Genomic DNA, 12,825 nt, shown 5'->3' with positions numbered 1-12,825 from the left:
AAATTATCAAAGTTTCAAACTTCTATGTGATTATATTAACAGCAGAGGTCGCTGGTAATAAAACAGCTAAAGGCATTCACATGTGCGCCTCTATTGTGAATAGCTATCGAGCGGATAAAATTCAGCAAACCAGCTGTTTGTTTGTTACTTCAAAACGTTTTATTTATTAATAAAATAAATTTATTATTCGTATATACAACAAATTATGTCCTCACATGCGGCTACGAAGATTGATCAAAAAGAATATTTAAAAAAATATTTGTCCGGCGATAAAGTGAAGAAGAAAAAGAAGGACAAGAAGCATAAGAAGGAGTTTGGCGCCGCTAAAGTGAAAATCATTGATGACGATGTCGCTTATAATCAAACGCAAGAGGAATTCGATGAGGAACTTATTTTAGGCGGTGAAGATGCGCCACAAATTGTTGGTGAATATATAGAAGAAGTTAGCAGTGCTGCAAATGCGCCCAAATGGCGCAGCATTGTTGTGAAGGATGAGCCTGTTGAAGAAAATGTAAGCAATTTTAATAGTAAGCCACAAGAGGATTTGTGGGGTCCGAAACAAATAAAACGTAAAATAAAGGATGAATTTTCACCGCCACGTCGTGATAAAAATATAGACTTACATCAGAGTACACCGGACAATTCACCTCAAAGGCGAAAAGATAGCGATAAGGCGTCACGTAAGCATAGAAGAAATAATACATCGCCGGATGAAAGTGGATCTAGGAGAAAACGGCATTCCCCACATTGTCGAATAGACAAAGACAGAAGATATTCATCGGATCAAAGCCCACCAAGAAAAACAGAAAACATATCGAAACAGGCGCACAGAAGTAGAAATCAACGCACACCCGACAATAGTCCACCTAGAAGATGCAATCGAAATGATGATCAAAGTCCGCAGAGACGGCGTAAAGGTACTCCTGATAAAAGTCCTCCAAGAAGACGTAAGTCCACTCCTGACATTAGTCCTCAGAGAAGACGGAAAGGCACTCCTGATAAAAGTCCACCGAGAAGAGATAATCGAATTAAAGAAACATTTAATGGACGTCAACATTCAGACCAAAGCCATAAGAGAAACAATTTCTCAGTTGGATATCGCCCAAATTCGAGAAGAAGTCGATCACCACAAAAAGTCTCGTCCAAAGGAAAGTATGGTTCACCTTATAGAGAAATAAATCGATCTAATCGAAAGCATGTGGATAGATCTTCCAGTTCTGACCAAAGCCCGCCTAGAAAAGAAACCAAAAAACTCACAAAAAGTCGAAAAAGTAGAAGTAGAAGCGTTGATTTGAGCCCACAGCGTCGTAATAAGCGGAATTCATCCTCTGATCAGTCCCCACCAAGGCGAAAGGATTTACAAAAAAGTAGAAAGCGAAGTATTTCACCTACTAAGAGAAACGGAAGAAATTCAAGTGATCAATCGCCTCCAAGACGTTACGATGGTAAGCGCCAAAAAAGCTTTTCACCACCTCGTATAAAACGTGAAAAAGTTTCGCCAAAACAATCACCATCAAGAGTACGTCAAGTTGCTGTGAAAAAAGAGCGCTCATCTTCGCCGCCACAAAAACATAGTCGGTGGTCTAAGATAGAACAGAGAGCTAGCGAATCTCCACCACCTACACATAAGCCAAAAGCAACTAAAACGCTTGATGGTAAGAAAGCTGGTCTGCAAGATGCAAAAGCACTAACACATGAAACGGAAGAACGTCGCCGCAGAGAGGAACGCATGTACAATGAAATGTCTAAAGAAGTATCTGGCCGGGATGCTGAGGTGCGGGTACGTAGCACGGGACGAAAGGGACAACGTGCACGTGACGCTGAGGCAGAAGACCCTGAGGTGCGGAGACGAAAAGAAGAACATGAGCGCAAGAAAAAAGAGAAATATGATCGTTGGGGCAAAGGTTTGAAGCAAGTTGAAGAGTATCGACAACGGACTGAAGCTGAGAACTACGAAGGTAGTAAACCCTTGGCGCGCTATGAGAACGACAAAGATTTGGATAATTTTCTACGAGACCAAGAGCGCGCTGAAGATCCAATGTTGGAGTATATGCGAAAGAAGAAAAAGGAGCGTCAAAAGGAGGAGGGATCTTTGGCCGAAATACCCAAGTACAAAGGCTCCTATCCAGAAAATCGTTTCGGTATACGTCCCGGTTATAGGTGGGATGGCGTTGACAGGTCGAATGGTTTTGAAAAGAAATGGTTTGATGTACAAAATGAGAAACGTGCGCTTCAAGTAGAAGCATATCTTTACAGTGTGGAGGACATGTGAAGGTGAGCATAGCATAAGCAAGCGAGTGGTTTATTTTACAAAAAATAATGTGTCTTTAATTTCAGTGTGACGTTTGCGGGGCAATATAATTCTGGCATCAAAGACCAAGATTCAGTAAAGTGGACATTCCATATTGCTGTTTTAAACTTATATTTCTTAAATGCAAAAAATAAAAACAAAATATTTGAGAATAAAATTATTTATTGCGCAAATACATCTACTGCCGTTATATGTAAAATTTTCTTGAAGGTTTTTTTAAGAAATGTTTGCTTTAGTTAATTTTTTTTTCATTTAATTTTTCATTTTGTTAAACAATTGCATGCAACTCTACCCGTTGCATTGGTCGATAATAGTTGTTATCGATAACTCCAAATTGGCGCTGAAAGCCGAAGAACCAAAATAAAAAGCGAGATAAAGCAGCGTTCAAAATGGACGTACTAAACAATAAAACAACAACAGTTGGTTCTTATTGTGATTATGTGCCAGTTGTTTTATATCTGCAAATATAGTCGTGAAATATAGTGCTTTAATTTGTATAAACATTTGTGCTTGAGATATAGAAAACGTTTAAAACATTTCATTAAAAGCAATACATTGTGCAATTGGTAAGTAGACGAAGACAGCAAGGAAATTTATACACATTTACACGCTTTGTTTTGAACAGTTCTGGAATTGATGGTATGTTTGTGTACAATTTAAGGGACTTGATGAAGGTGGTTGTTTGCTCCAGGTAGCTAAATATATTTCCACTTGATTATTACACTGAGTTGTTTGGATACTTACTTGGAAGCAAATATGTAGGCAGATACAAAAAACAGAACCTTCTTATTAGACGTTGTTTAACCAACTTACCACAAATTTTAGAATGCAACCAAAAAACTTTAAATAAGTTTATTTTTTGTTCGCCTCTAATGCTGATTTAATATCCAATTGAGGCATTTTATAATATTTTGGTAAGATAGTGCTTGCATTAGAACTAATATCTATTATGTTTTGAGTTTATATTGTTCTCATCTTAAAGGAATTCAAAATTTTGATAGATTTTTGCTTGTTTTTAATCAGTTATTTAACCATCCGTGCTTTAATCTTCCAAGCGTTTATAATGTTTGAGATGATTGCCTTTAAATATGGTAAGTATTATGTGCGCATGTTTAGCTTTTGTGACTTCAAATACTCTGTTTGCCATGAACTTGACTTCAACTTGACTTTGCTGTTAAAGTTCGTTGATGTGCGCGACTATGTATCTCACTCATTTCTATTTTATATTCGTTAACTGATGACTTGCTAAATGTTTTATATATTTCATACACATATGTACATAAGTATATTCAGTTTGTTTAATTTAGTTTATTCTCTTTTAAATCTACTACTGTCTTATAAATTGTTATTGTTTTTGCTATAGTTGTACATATCGTGGGATTCTTGTTATTAGCGAGTGCGAGCGCAGCCCTTTACCTTCTCCTACCCTTGGCTGTGTTGTTTTATTAATTGTTTCACACTCTTTACATTCTGACCATGAATTCGTTCCTTCAACTCGTCACATCCGAAATACATTTATGTGACTGTAACATAAGTAGTAAACACAAAAAAAATACGAAATTTACAATATTTGAACAAATTCTAATGTTTATCAGGCCCACTCATACAACTACAGCACTGAGGCAACATCTGCTCACTCAACTATAGTTGTGCTTTTAAAGTAGTTTTGCTATTTAATTTTGTATGTAAACGTTTGTTGTTGCTGCCCTCACAGAACAGTTGACGTCACAGTTACATTATGACAACAATTGTTGCTTGGTATTTTAAGTATTACGTCAGCGACAAATGCTTGTGCATATATTTGGTATTTCACCTCTAAAAGTTCTTTGACATCATATGGTAAACCCCAAAGTCAAAACTAGTCTAAGAATTTACACTAAGAGTTTTTGTAGACTGTTGGAATGTCTGAACTTACTGATACTCGTACTTAAACTGGGCGCCAGTTCTAAGTGAGTTTGCTTGTTTTCCAGGCACATGCGTACATATGTATGTATGTGTGTATAAACTCAACGCAAGTATTTTGAAATTTAAACTATTGATTTTATGTAATATAGATTCCTAGCAGTAAGCGAACCGCAGGGGGCTTGCTTTTATATGTATGTATTGCTAAGTACGCTTGTTTGTATGTACGCTAAGTACAGTATACTCTCGAAAAGTAAATCGATTGGTAGTTTGGGTAATTTACTTTTTCGAATAATTTACTTTTCCAAATATATACATAAATTATCTGTTTTTATAATATTAAATGCATTTTTAAACTTAAAAAATTCATTCATTTATTTGCTTCAATAAAACATATGGATTTACATGAAAAACATATGTATTTATTATGAAGAGAAAAAATTTTGAATATTCTTTTGTTTTTTTTCTTTTGCAATATATTTCCTGACCATTTACATATGTACATATCTCAAAGTTTATTTACTAAACAGACGCGATAAACAAGAGAGTAAGTGTTTTTGCAACATCGTAAAAAACGCTGCTTGCTTCGTTTCGAATTTTTTATCACATTCTCTGAAAAGTAAATTAAAATATTTACTTTTTCGAGGTGCATGTGTAATCTTAAAAGTGATTTACTTTTCCGCGATTATTTACTTTCTGAGAATTTACTTTTCGAGAGTATACTGTATTTGCCCAAAATTTTTAATTTCGCCTCAGCTTTTCATGATTGCGTATTATTAATTATGAAAAATGGTAGGAGGAGGTGCAAGAGGAGGCGATGCATTGTTGCTAGAAAAGCGCTTAAACAGCAGGAGTGTAAATATATTAAGATTTTCCCGCAACAATTGTAAACATGTGTACATACATACATATTAGGGCATGTATTTTTCTGGTGTTGTTTATTATTATAATTAGAACATGCTTCTTCACAAGGGTAAGAGTTATGGTGTGCCTTCGAATTCATAAAAGTGATTTCGGTAATCCAAAAACAAAATTATAAACAGAATTCGCTCTTTATTTTTGCGACCACCCTGTATGAAATCGACTAGTGAAAATAAACATCACACAGAAATAAGTATATTGTTGTCTGATGGAATTTTGTGGTATGGTGCCGAGTTGACAGTCTTTGGCCGGATAAGAATTCGAGTCAGTTCTGGTTACTAAGGCCCGATTATCCTGGAAACCGAAATATATCTCAACACCTTTGGTAATTTTGGCAATAATTTCAATTCCAAAAATTTTATTCTAAAACTTACCGATCCAAACGAGTTTAGATCTCCGAAAGTACAGCCCTTGGCCGGATAAAATTCAAGTCAATTCCGATAAAGTAGAACCGTTGTTCTGGGAAACGATTAAATTCTCACTAAAGTTTGAAGTATCTTGTTTTGACATAAACCATCCCGGCAATCGTCTGCTTGAAGCGAAGCCGCCTACTAGAAACATCAGAAGGCCTTTCCTTGATTACAACGACAACATTGCGATATGCACTGACAGTCATTCACAGTGGAGCCATCAATACGTTCAACAACTCTCTCTCACTAAATGGCCTACCTGGAGTCAAACCATCACCCATTAGAGACGATGACTTCGAGTTGCTCCGAGAATCTAGAGTGACCCTTGCGCAATTTCGTTCAGAATACTGTAGGAGATTAAACTCCCGCTTATCCAGAATCGACCGTGACATACCAAATATATGTCCAACGTGCAGAGAGTTCACGACTCTAACGACTTCTTTGTATGCCCAGCGAACACCCCTCTCCCCATCTCCCTAATTCCCCATCTCCTCCATCACAAGCATTCCCAAAAGCCCAGCGCTCTGATGAATTCCAGGAACCTTCTCATCGGTATTGAGGTTATGTGACCCCTGTCCACGTAAATGGATGCAAGGGCCTTAAGCCTATCTTGTCAAATGAAGAAGCTTAACAGCATGCCACTCGTTTCTTCTTTTCGTAATTTTCGAGATACTAAGTTCAGGCAGGTCTGATCTCTCCAAAGGAGTGCAGGTCTTCCTCTTCCTCTGCTGGAGTTGGAGTGTTTTCATCCATTCGCACAACATGACCTAGCCTGCGTAGCCGCGTTGACATGGTGAATATCTGGCAGTTGTTGATTTTCCAGGCCTAAAACCGCACTGATAAGGTCCTATCAATTTGTTGACGCTGGACTTTCTTTCATCTTTCATCCAATATGCTTGGTAGAATCTTATATGCGATGTTGAGGAGGCTTATCCTACGGTAGTTGGCGCAGATTGTGGGGTCTTTTTTTTAACTTTGTTCAGGGCCTAAAAATAACCACAAAAGATATCTCGAGCCACTTATGTGCAAGTGCTGTGTCTTCTCTGAAAAGTAACAGCCTATCTAGATTTCCGATTAGACCTCGCTTTTCTATAAAAAAAATAAGAGTACTTTCGTGCCACCCCATTTTCAGATGTAATTAGAATACGAATTTCTGTCTTCGACTTGCATTGTAGTTGTAAAGGTGTTGGTGGTATTTTCTACATCAGTACGAGCTAAGAACTTTACCTATCCCTTGGTGGTGGTTTTAATTGCTTTACACCCTGCTTTAATGTAAAATTTCCAAAGATATAAGAAATAAATAAGAGAAACTCGGCAAACACTAACAACATTGCCAAGTGTGTATAGCTATGCGGCGATCACTCCAAGAATTTATAGTATTTACGACAATTGATTCGCGCAATCCGAGTGTGGAGAGTACAGTACGGCCCAACAATGCAGCACAAGCTTCCAAATTATGATCATTGTTCTTGAAGAGCTTAAGCCAAGAAAATGTACTATGTACTACAGATATATATTTATATATATGAATGTCTGTATGTTTGTATAAGGTACGTAAAGTTGTGTGCTTTGTATAGGAATTTTCTTTATGCTTTTTATATTCATTTTCAATTCAAATTACAATTGCTTTATCCTTACATTTACTGCAAGTCCCTTCAATACGAAATTATGTAATTCACCCCTGTGCTTCGAGTGTGCTCTGCCTCATGGCTTTTCTCGCAGCTTAAACAATAGCCACAGTGCTGGCATGTAAACGCGATTTCCCTCAAATTTATCACGAAAAGTCCTTTGAAAACTGGTTCTGCTAATTTGAACACGTGCAAATAAATCTCTTGTCCTTCACTTCACCATATTTGCACCTCAGCTGACCGATGTCTTACAAACCTACACATGTGTATAGAAGAGCTTAGTTTATGAATAGTTTCTGCTTTTGTGTGTCTTTAGAGCGCGACTATTGTGTTGTTGTAAATGAAAGCCGTATCTAAATTTTTTTCTTCAGGAGTGGACAAGTTTTCGCCTCATCCTAATTGTAAGATGAAAGGCACTCTCCTTAAGCATGTCACAAAGCCAGCTATATGTAATGACGTCCTCCTTGTGCTGCGCTTCTCTTCTCCGCTCACATCGCTCTAACCGGTTCGGCTGGTTTGCGTTAAAATCACTACTTTTTGTCTACTTATGCATTTATGCACGCTAATTTATGATTTATGCCCCATCATTAGTTGTTGTTGAAATATATAGTTACTAGACTTTACAACAACAATAATTAAGAAAACTTTCATTAAGAAAGTGTATCATTAATCTTGCCTCAATTAACTTTTGTTTTGATCATTTCGCCACTTCAGTGATGTCAAAACTGTCGGGGAGTGTTGTTGTATTGAGTTCAAAATGTCAAAATTCTTAGAAATTGTTCTTTAAGCTTTCTTTTACCTATGCAAGGAAGTGCGGCATTCTAAGTTCAACTATGTTTTCCCCCTTCTAAATTGGGGTAATTTAAGAGTGTTCTTTGGGAGAAAATAATACGTGCTGAGATTGAGGTTATTGTAGAAAATTTGTGTTGCAGAGACTACTTTTACATCGAAATACACTTCAATAAAATACATATTAATTTCTGACTGCGAGCCATCGATGATGAGAAATTCTTTGAACAGGCCATAAGTGCTGGAACACCGGACAGTATTACGAAAGGGTGAACTTTACTAAGAAGAAAAGTAAGGCTAAATTGAATAACTCCAAATTTGACCTCATGCTAAGGGATAGCTCTATTAAGTTTTACACTAGTGGCTCGAATACGTCTGAAGGCACCTACACCAACATCGCAGAACCTCTTACCAAACTTTCCATATTTATGGGACTCTTTCCATATTTATGGGACTCTTTCCGAGCATTTTCTAAGCAGAAGTCTAGGCTATAAATCCGTGTAGAGATAAACCTTCCACGCAAGCATCGCCATGAAAGTATCGCCATATTCAGCGATAGCCAACTGGATTTCACGAAAGAACGGCTGAATAGTCTATCAGTTCACAACCAAGTACTCCTCACCTAGGTCACAAGGGTGTAGACGGGAAAGAACTGACTGGACAGCTTGCTCACAATCCACAAGAAAGGTGATACCCCAACGTTAGTGGACTTATTCTACAAAACCTCGGAATCACGAAATCTTAACGGCCACCGTCAACAACGTAAATGGACTGTATCCATTTGGCTTTAGATCTGAGAAATTTATACATAGGTTATTAGATATTAAGTTAAGGTTAAGCTTATCACGTTTTGGATATATGAAAATCGATCACCACCAGCTGCTGAATCCATCAATCGTTTCTTCTTTCATTTCGGTCTCTCTCTCTCTTTTATCTGTAAATGCGTCTCGCTTTCCTCTTCAACCCTCGGTGGTTATCCCATCCCGCACGTGTTGTGGTCGATTGTAACGTTGCGAGTTAAGCAGTCTGTTTTCTCTCCACAACGACAAGACACGACATCATACCAGCGGTAGGATACGATAGAGGGCGTTTCTAGCTAACAAACGAGCGCCTGGACAGATGTCTCGGAGCACCTGGAGAGTCAAGACAAAAATTTTTGCGAGACGTGTTTCTGTGAGTGGTGCAAGCCGAAAATGCAGCGTTCGGTAGAGTTGAGGTGGTTCTGTGTGAAATTCGGCAAATCTGTGACAGAGACGTTTGATATGATCAAGCAGGTTTACCCAGATCTTGCTTTAACAAGAAGTGGTGTGTTGCGGTACACCAGGCCTTTTTGGCGAGCCGAGGAGAGGTCGCTGTTGAAGACCGAAGGCCAGAGGGAAAATGCTGCTCATTGTCTTTTTTGACATCAAAGGCTTCGCCCACCATGAATTTGTTCCTCCTGGACAAACCGTCAACACCAAGTTTTACGTGGAAGTCCTCAAGAGATTCAAACGAAGAGTCAATCGGGTCCGACAAGACATCGAAGCCGATTGGAAGTTGAACCACGACAACGCCCCGGCTCACACCGCTTTTCTTGTAAAGAGCTACCTAACTAAGGCCGGCATCCCAACGCTTTCGCAGCCGCCCTACAGTTCAGATGTGGCCCCACGGAATTTTTTGTTTCCTTGTCTGAATAGGCCGATGAAAGGCAAGCATTTTGAGACGACAGAGGGGATTCAAGCAGCATGCATCTCGGCTTTCAAGGCTATTCCGAAAAATGCCTTCCATGACGCCTTCAATGCTTGGCAATCGCGCTGGCAGCGCTGCATCGACGCAGCAGGAGCCTACTTTGAAAGTTGTTAAAGAATTGTAACGATTGGTTCAATAAATTTTTTTTCGAATCAGTTCTATTACTTTCCGGACAAACCCTATATTTCGGGCCCCGGCGAGATCGATCAGCCTCAACCCATTGGGGATGTTTCCTCGCGGGGCTGAATTTACCAACCATTGTTCCAAAAATCCCATCTTTGTGCACCTAATACAAATCCAAATTTTAACTCTCTTTTCATTTGTACTATATCCCCCTCTTGCAGAACACTGTACCACTCCCTTCGCAATTAAAAACATTCAAAACAAATATTTCATAACCAAACATAACCTCTAATAAGATTGTATGCAAATCATTACTTGTGGTTTTCAGAATTCCGTAACACATTTATTTTTATCGTTTCAAGCCCCGCGGCAGCACAGCGGTTTGCAATAAATATGAATTTTCTCCCGATATTGATTGCCGTCAAGATTTCGCAAGTAATGAGATGCAAAATGCAGTTTAGAAGAAACTAGGAAAACCTATAACATAAATCAATGCACACACCCCTTCGCCGTGGAGTTGCGAGCGGGCACAGTGGGAAGCATTTCTTGAATGTCGCGACGGCGTCTGCCTGACTGGCTGCATTGTGGCCACTCCCCAAACGAACGTGAGTCACGGCGGCAGCGCGAGCAATAAGCATAATGCCAAATTATGATAATTTGTAAGCGCACATGTGAAAGCGAAAAGAAAGAAAGTACTCAAGAAAAAATACGGACCCCTTCTTGCGACCACTTTTTGTTAATCATTTTTTTTCTGCATTTCTTCTGCATGTCTAATATGCTTTTGTTCGGGGGCACCCTTTGAGCAGTTGCCAAGTGGGTTGGCTGCATTCAAATTTCCCGATGATTTTCCTCATTTAAATGTCAATGGCGCGAGCATAAGTAGGCAGTCACTAAGGAACTATAGTTTTTGCTTTTATTTGTTTTGCTCTTGTTCTTCTTCGCGGCGCTTTGTTGTGCCGTCTAAAGGGTTTTGCAACATTGTATTTGCTTGCCGAAGCAGCATTTCCACGCCACACACACACATGCATATTATATATACACTGATCTACAGGCAAATAAGTCGCTGGAGTATGCGTGTTTCTACAAATATTAACGCTACTGTATTTAATGTTTTCCATTTTTTGCCGTGGCTTAAGCTGAGTTTTCTTTTTGTTGCTTTGTTTGCATTATTTTTCAACGCGCCGGCTCTACGTCGGGATTAAGTTGAAAGAAAAGCGGTGGCGCTGCGAATCAGTTTTCGCCGCGAGGTTGAAAACAGCAACCAACAACAACAACAAATGCACAACAATAGACCAAAAATAATAAAAATCATAATAAAATAGAATAGTGTAGCATCCACCAATAGTCAGGCAACCATGCATGTACGCCAGTGATCTTCCTTATTAGGCAAGCGATCGTGCGGCGGCAGGCTCTCGGCCCAACGCGCTACATGTGCGTGAATCCTGTTGCTGCTGTTCCTACTCCATTGTCCTCAGATCTGCTTAAAGACACACAACGCGACCTACATACATGCATACATACATACATACACGTGTATGTGATATTACTCGTAAGTATATAACTGTGTTTGTATGTGTGTAGCGTTCATGCTATGCGCAAGCGCGCGTCCTGTGTGTGACTGTCGTTCAACATGTTCTCTGCCCCACAGGCATTTTCTTCCCTCCTTTGTTTGCAAAACAATAGGATTTCACATAAAGTTAATATACATACATACATACATCTATACATATAAGAAAGTGTGTATATATGTGTTCGTTTGCATGGATTCCTTAGCACAACGAATCCGCTGCAAAATGCGAAATCAAAGCGTTTCGAGCTGTAAAAAGCACAAAAAGTTGTAAATCTTAAATAAGTGAGGAGAATGGTAAGTGGAGTTTACTATTTAGTAAAATTTATGTGTAGACACAGATGTGGAAATGTCTATGTGTGCGTATGTGTGTACGAGGTAGGGTTATTAAGTAACGTGGCTGACTGTGTTACGAAAGAATTGCTGCTCACCCGTCAGTTTTTTATTGTTACTTATCAACTCTCTCTTTTTTCTTCCCGCGATCGAACGAGACGAAAGTATTAAAATTTACTGCCGAAGTTCGGAGTCAGAGGCCTCAACTTTAAGAACTGTGGGTCCAATTTATGGTCGTCATAATCGTTCTATCAGTTCAAAAATTGACTGTCTAATAGAAAAATTTGAATCCACAGGCACAGTACAAAATGTTCCCGTGCCAGTGAGACAAAGAAGTGCCCGTAGTGTCGAGAATATTGCTGCCGCTAGCGCATCAATTGAGGAAGACCCAAATCAGTCTCTCACACGTCGTTCTCAAGCGTTGGGCATCTCTGTGACGTCGTTGTGGCGAATTTCGCGAAAAGATCTTGGCCTACATCCTTACAAGATCAAATTGACGCAAGAACTGAAGCCGCTTGACCACCAGAATCGTCGTATGTTCGTGAATTGGGCTGAGCAACAACTTGAAAATTATCCGGATTTTCATCGAAAAATCATCTTCAGCGATGAGGCTCATTTCTGGCTGAATGGCATTGCCAATAACCAAATACGCTTTATTGGTCAGACCGCAATCCACACGTACTCCATGAGTCACCATTGTATCCCGAAAAAATTACGGTTTGATGCAGTGTATGGGTCGGCGGCGTTATTGGGCCGTACTTCTATCGTGATGATCAAAACCGGCATGTTACTGTGAATGGGAATCGCTACCGCTCAATGATAACCGAATATTTTTGGCCTGAATTGGATGATGTAGTCTTGGACAATATATGGTTCTAACAGGACGGCCACACAGCGAATATCACAATCGATTTATTAAAAACTAGATTTGTTGAACGTATTATCTCACGAAAAGGCCCAGTCAATTGTACAAACCTTGACAGCCGACTGTTGGGTTTTCCACGCTTTGGAGCGGGCTCATTTGTGCAGTTCACTCGGTTGATTATCGATTGGACTTCGGAGTGAAATGATAGAGCCATGTTTCATCCATTGTCTCATATCGACTCAAAAACT

General features: G+C 39.2%; 2 protein-coding genes across 2 annotated transcripts in view; both read left to right on the top strand.

Moving 5' to 3' along the window:
• The first annotated feature begins 104 nt into the window (after positions 1–104).
• Positions 105–2,510, top strand: LOC105226061 (BUD13 homolog). The gene is made up of 2 exons (XM_011204810.4): positions 105–2,274; positions 2,338–2,510. Exon 1 carries the CDS (start codon positions 206–208, stop codon positions 2,270–2,272), a length of 2,067 nt encoding a protein of 688 aa, XP_011203112.2. The 5' UTR covers positions 105–205; the 3' UTR covers positions 2,273–2,274; positions 2,338–2,510.
• A 215-nt stretch (positions 2,511–2,725) lies between these two features.
• The window catches only part of LOC105226062 (protein CREBRF homolog), a 70,911-nt gene continuing 60,811 nt past the window's right edge, over positions 2,726–12,825 (top strand). Inside the window, exon 1 of the mRNA XM_019990186.3 lies at positions 2,726–2,877. The gene's annotated coding sequence lies outside the window, so the exon portion shown is untranslated. The remainder of the gene's footprint in view (positions 2,878–12,825) is intronic.

The sequence above is a fragment of the Bactrocera dorsalis genome, chromosome 2 (assembly GCF_023373825.1).
Source record: "Bactrocera dorsalis isolate Fly_Bdor chromosome 2, ASM2337382v1, whole genome shotgun sequence".
Taxonomy (NCBI): domain Eukaryota; kingdom Metazoa; phylum Arthropoda; class Insecta; order Diptera; family Tephritidae; genus Bactrocera; species Bactrocera dorsalis.
The sequence above is the reverse complement of the archived record's forward strand: the minus strand, read 5'-3'. Positions and strand labels throughout refer to the sequence as shown.

Coding starts and splice junctions, on each gene's coding strand:
- LOC105226061 (XM_011204810.4), top strand. CDS start 206: ATGTCCTCACATGCGGCTACGAAGATTGATCAAAAAGAATATTTAAAA.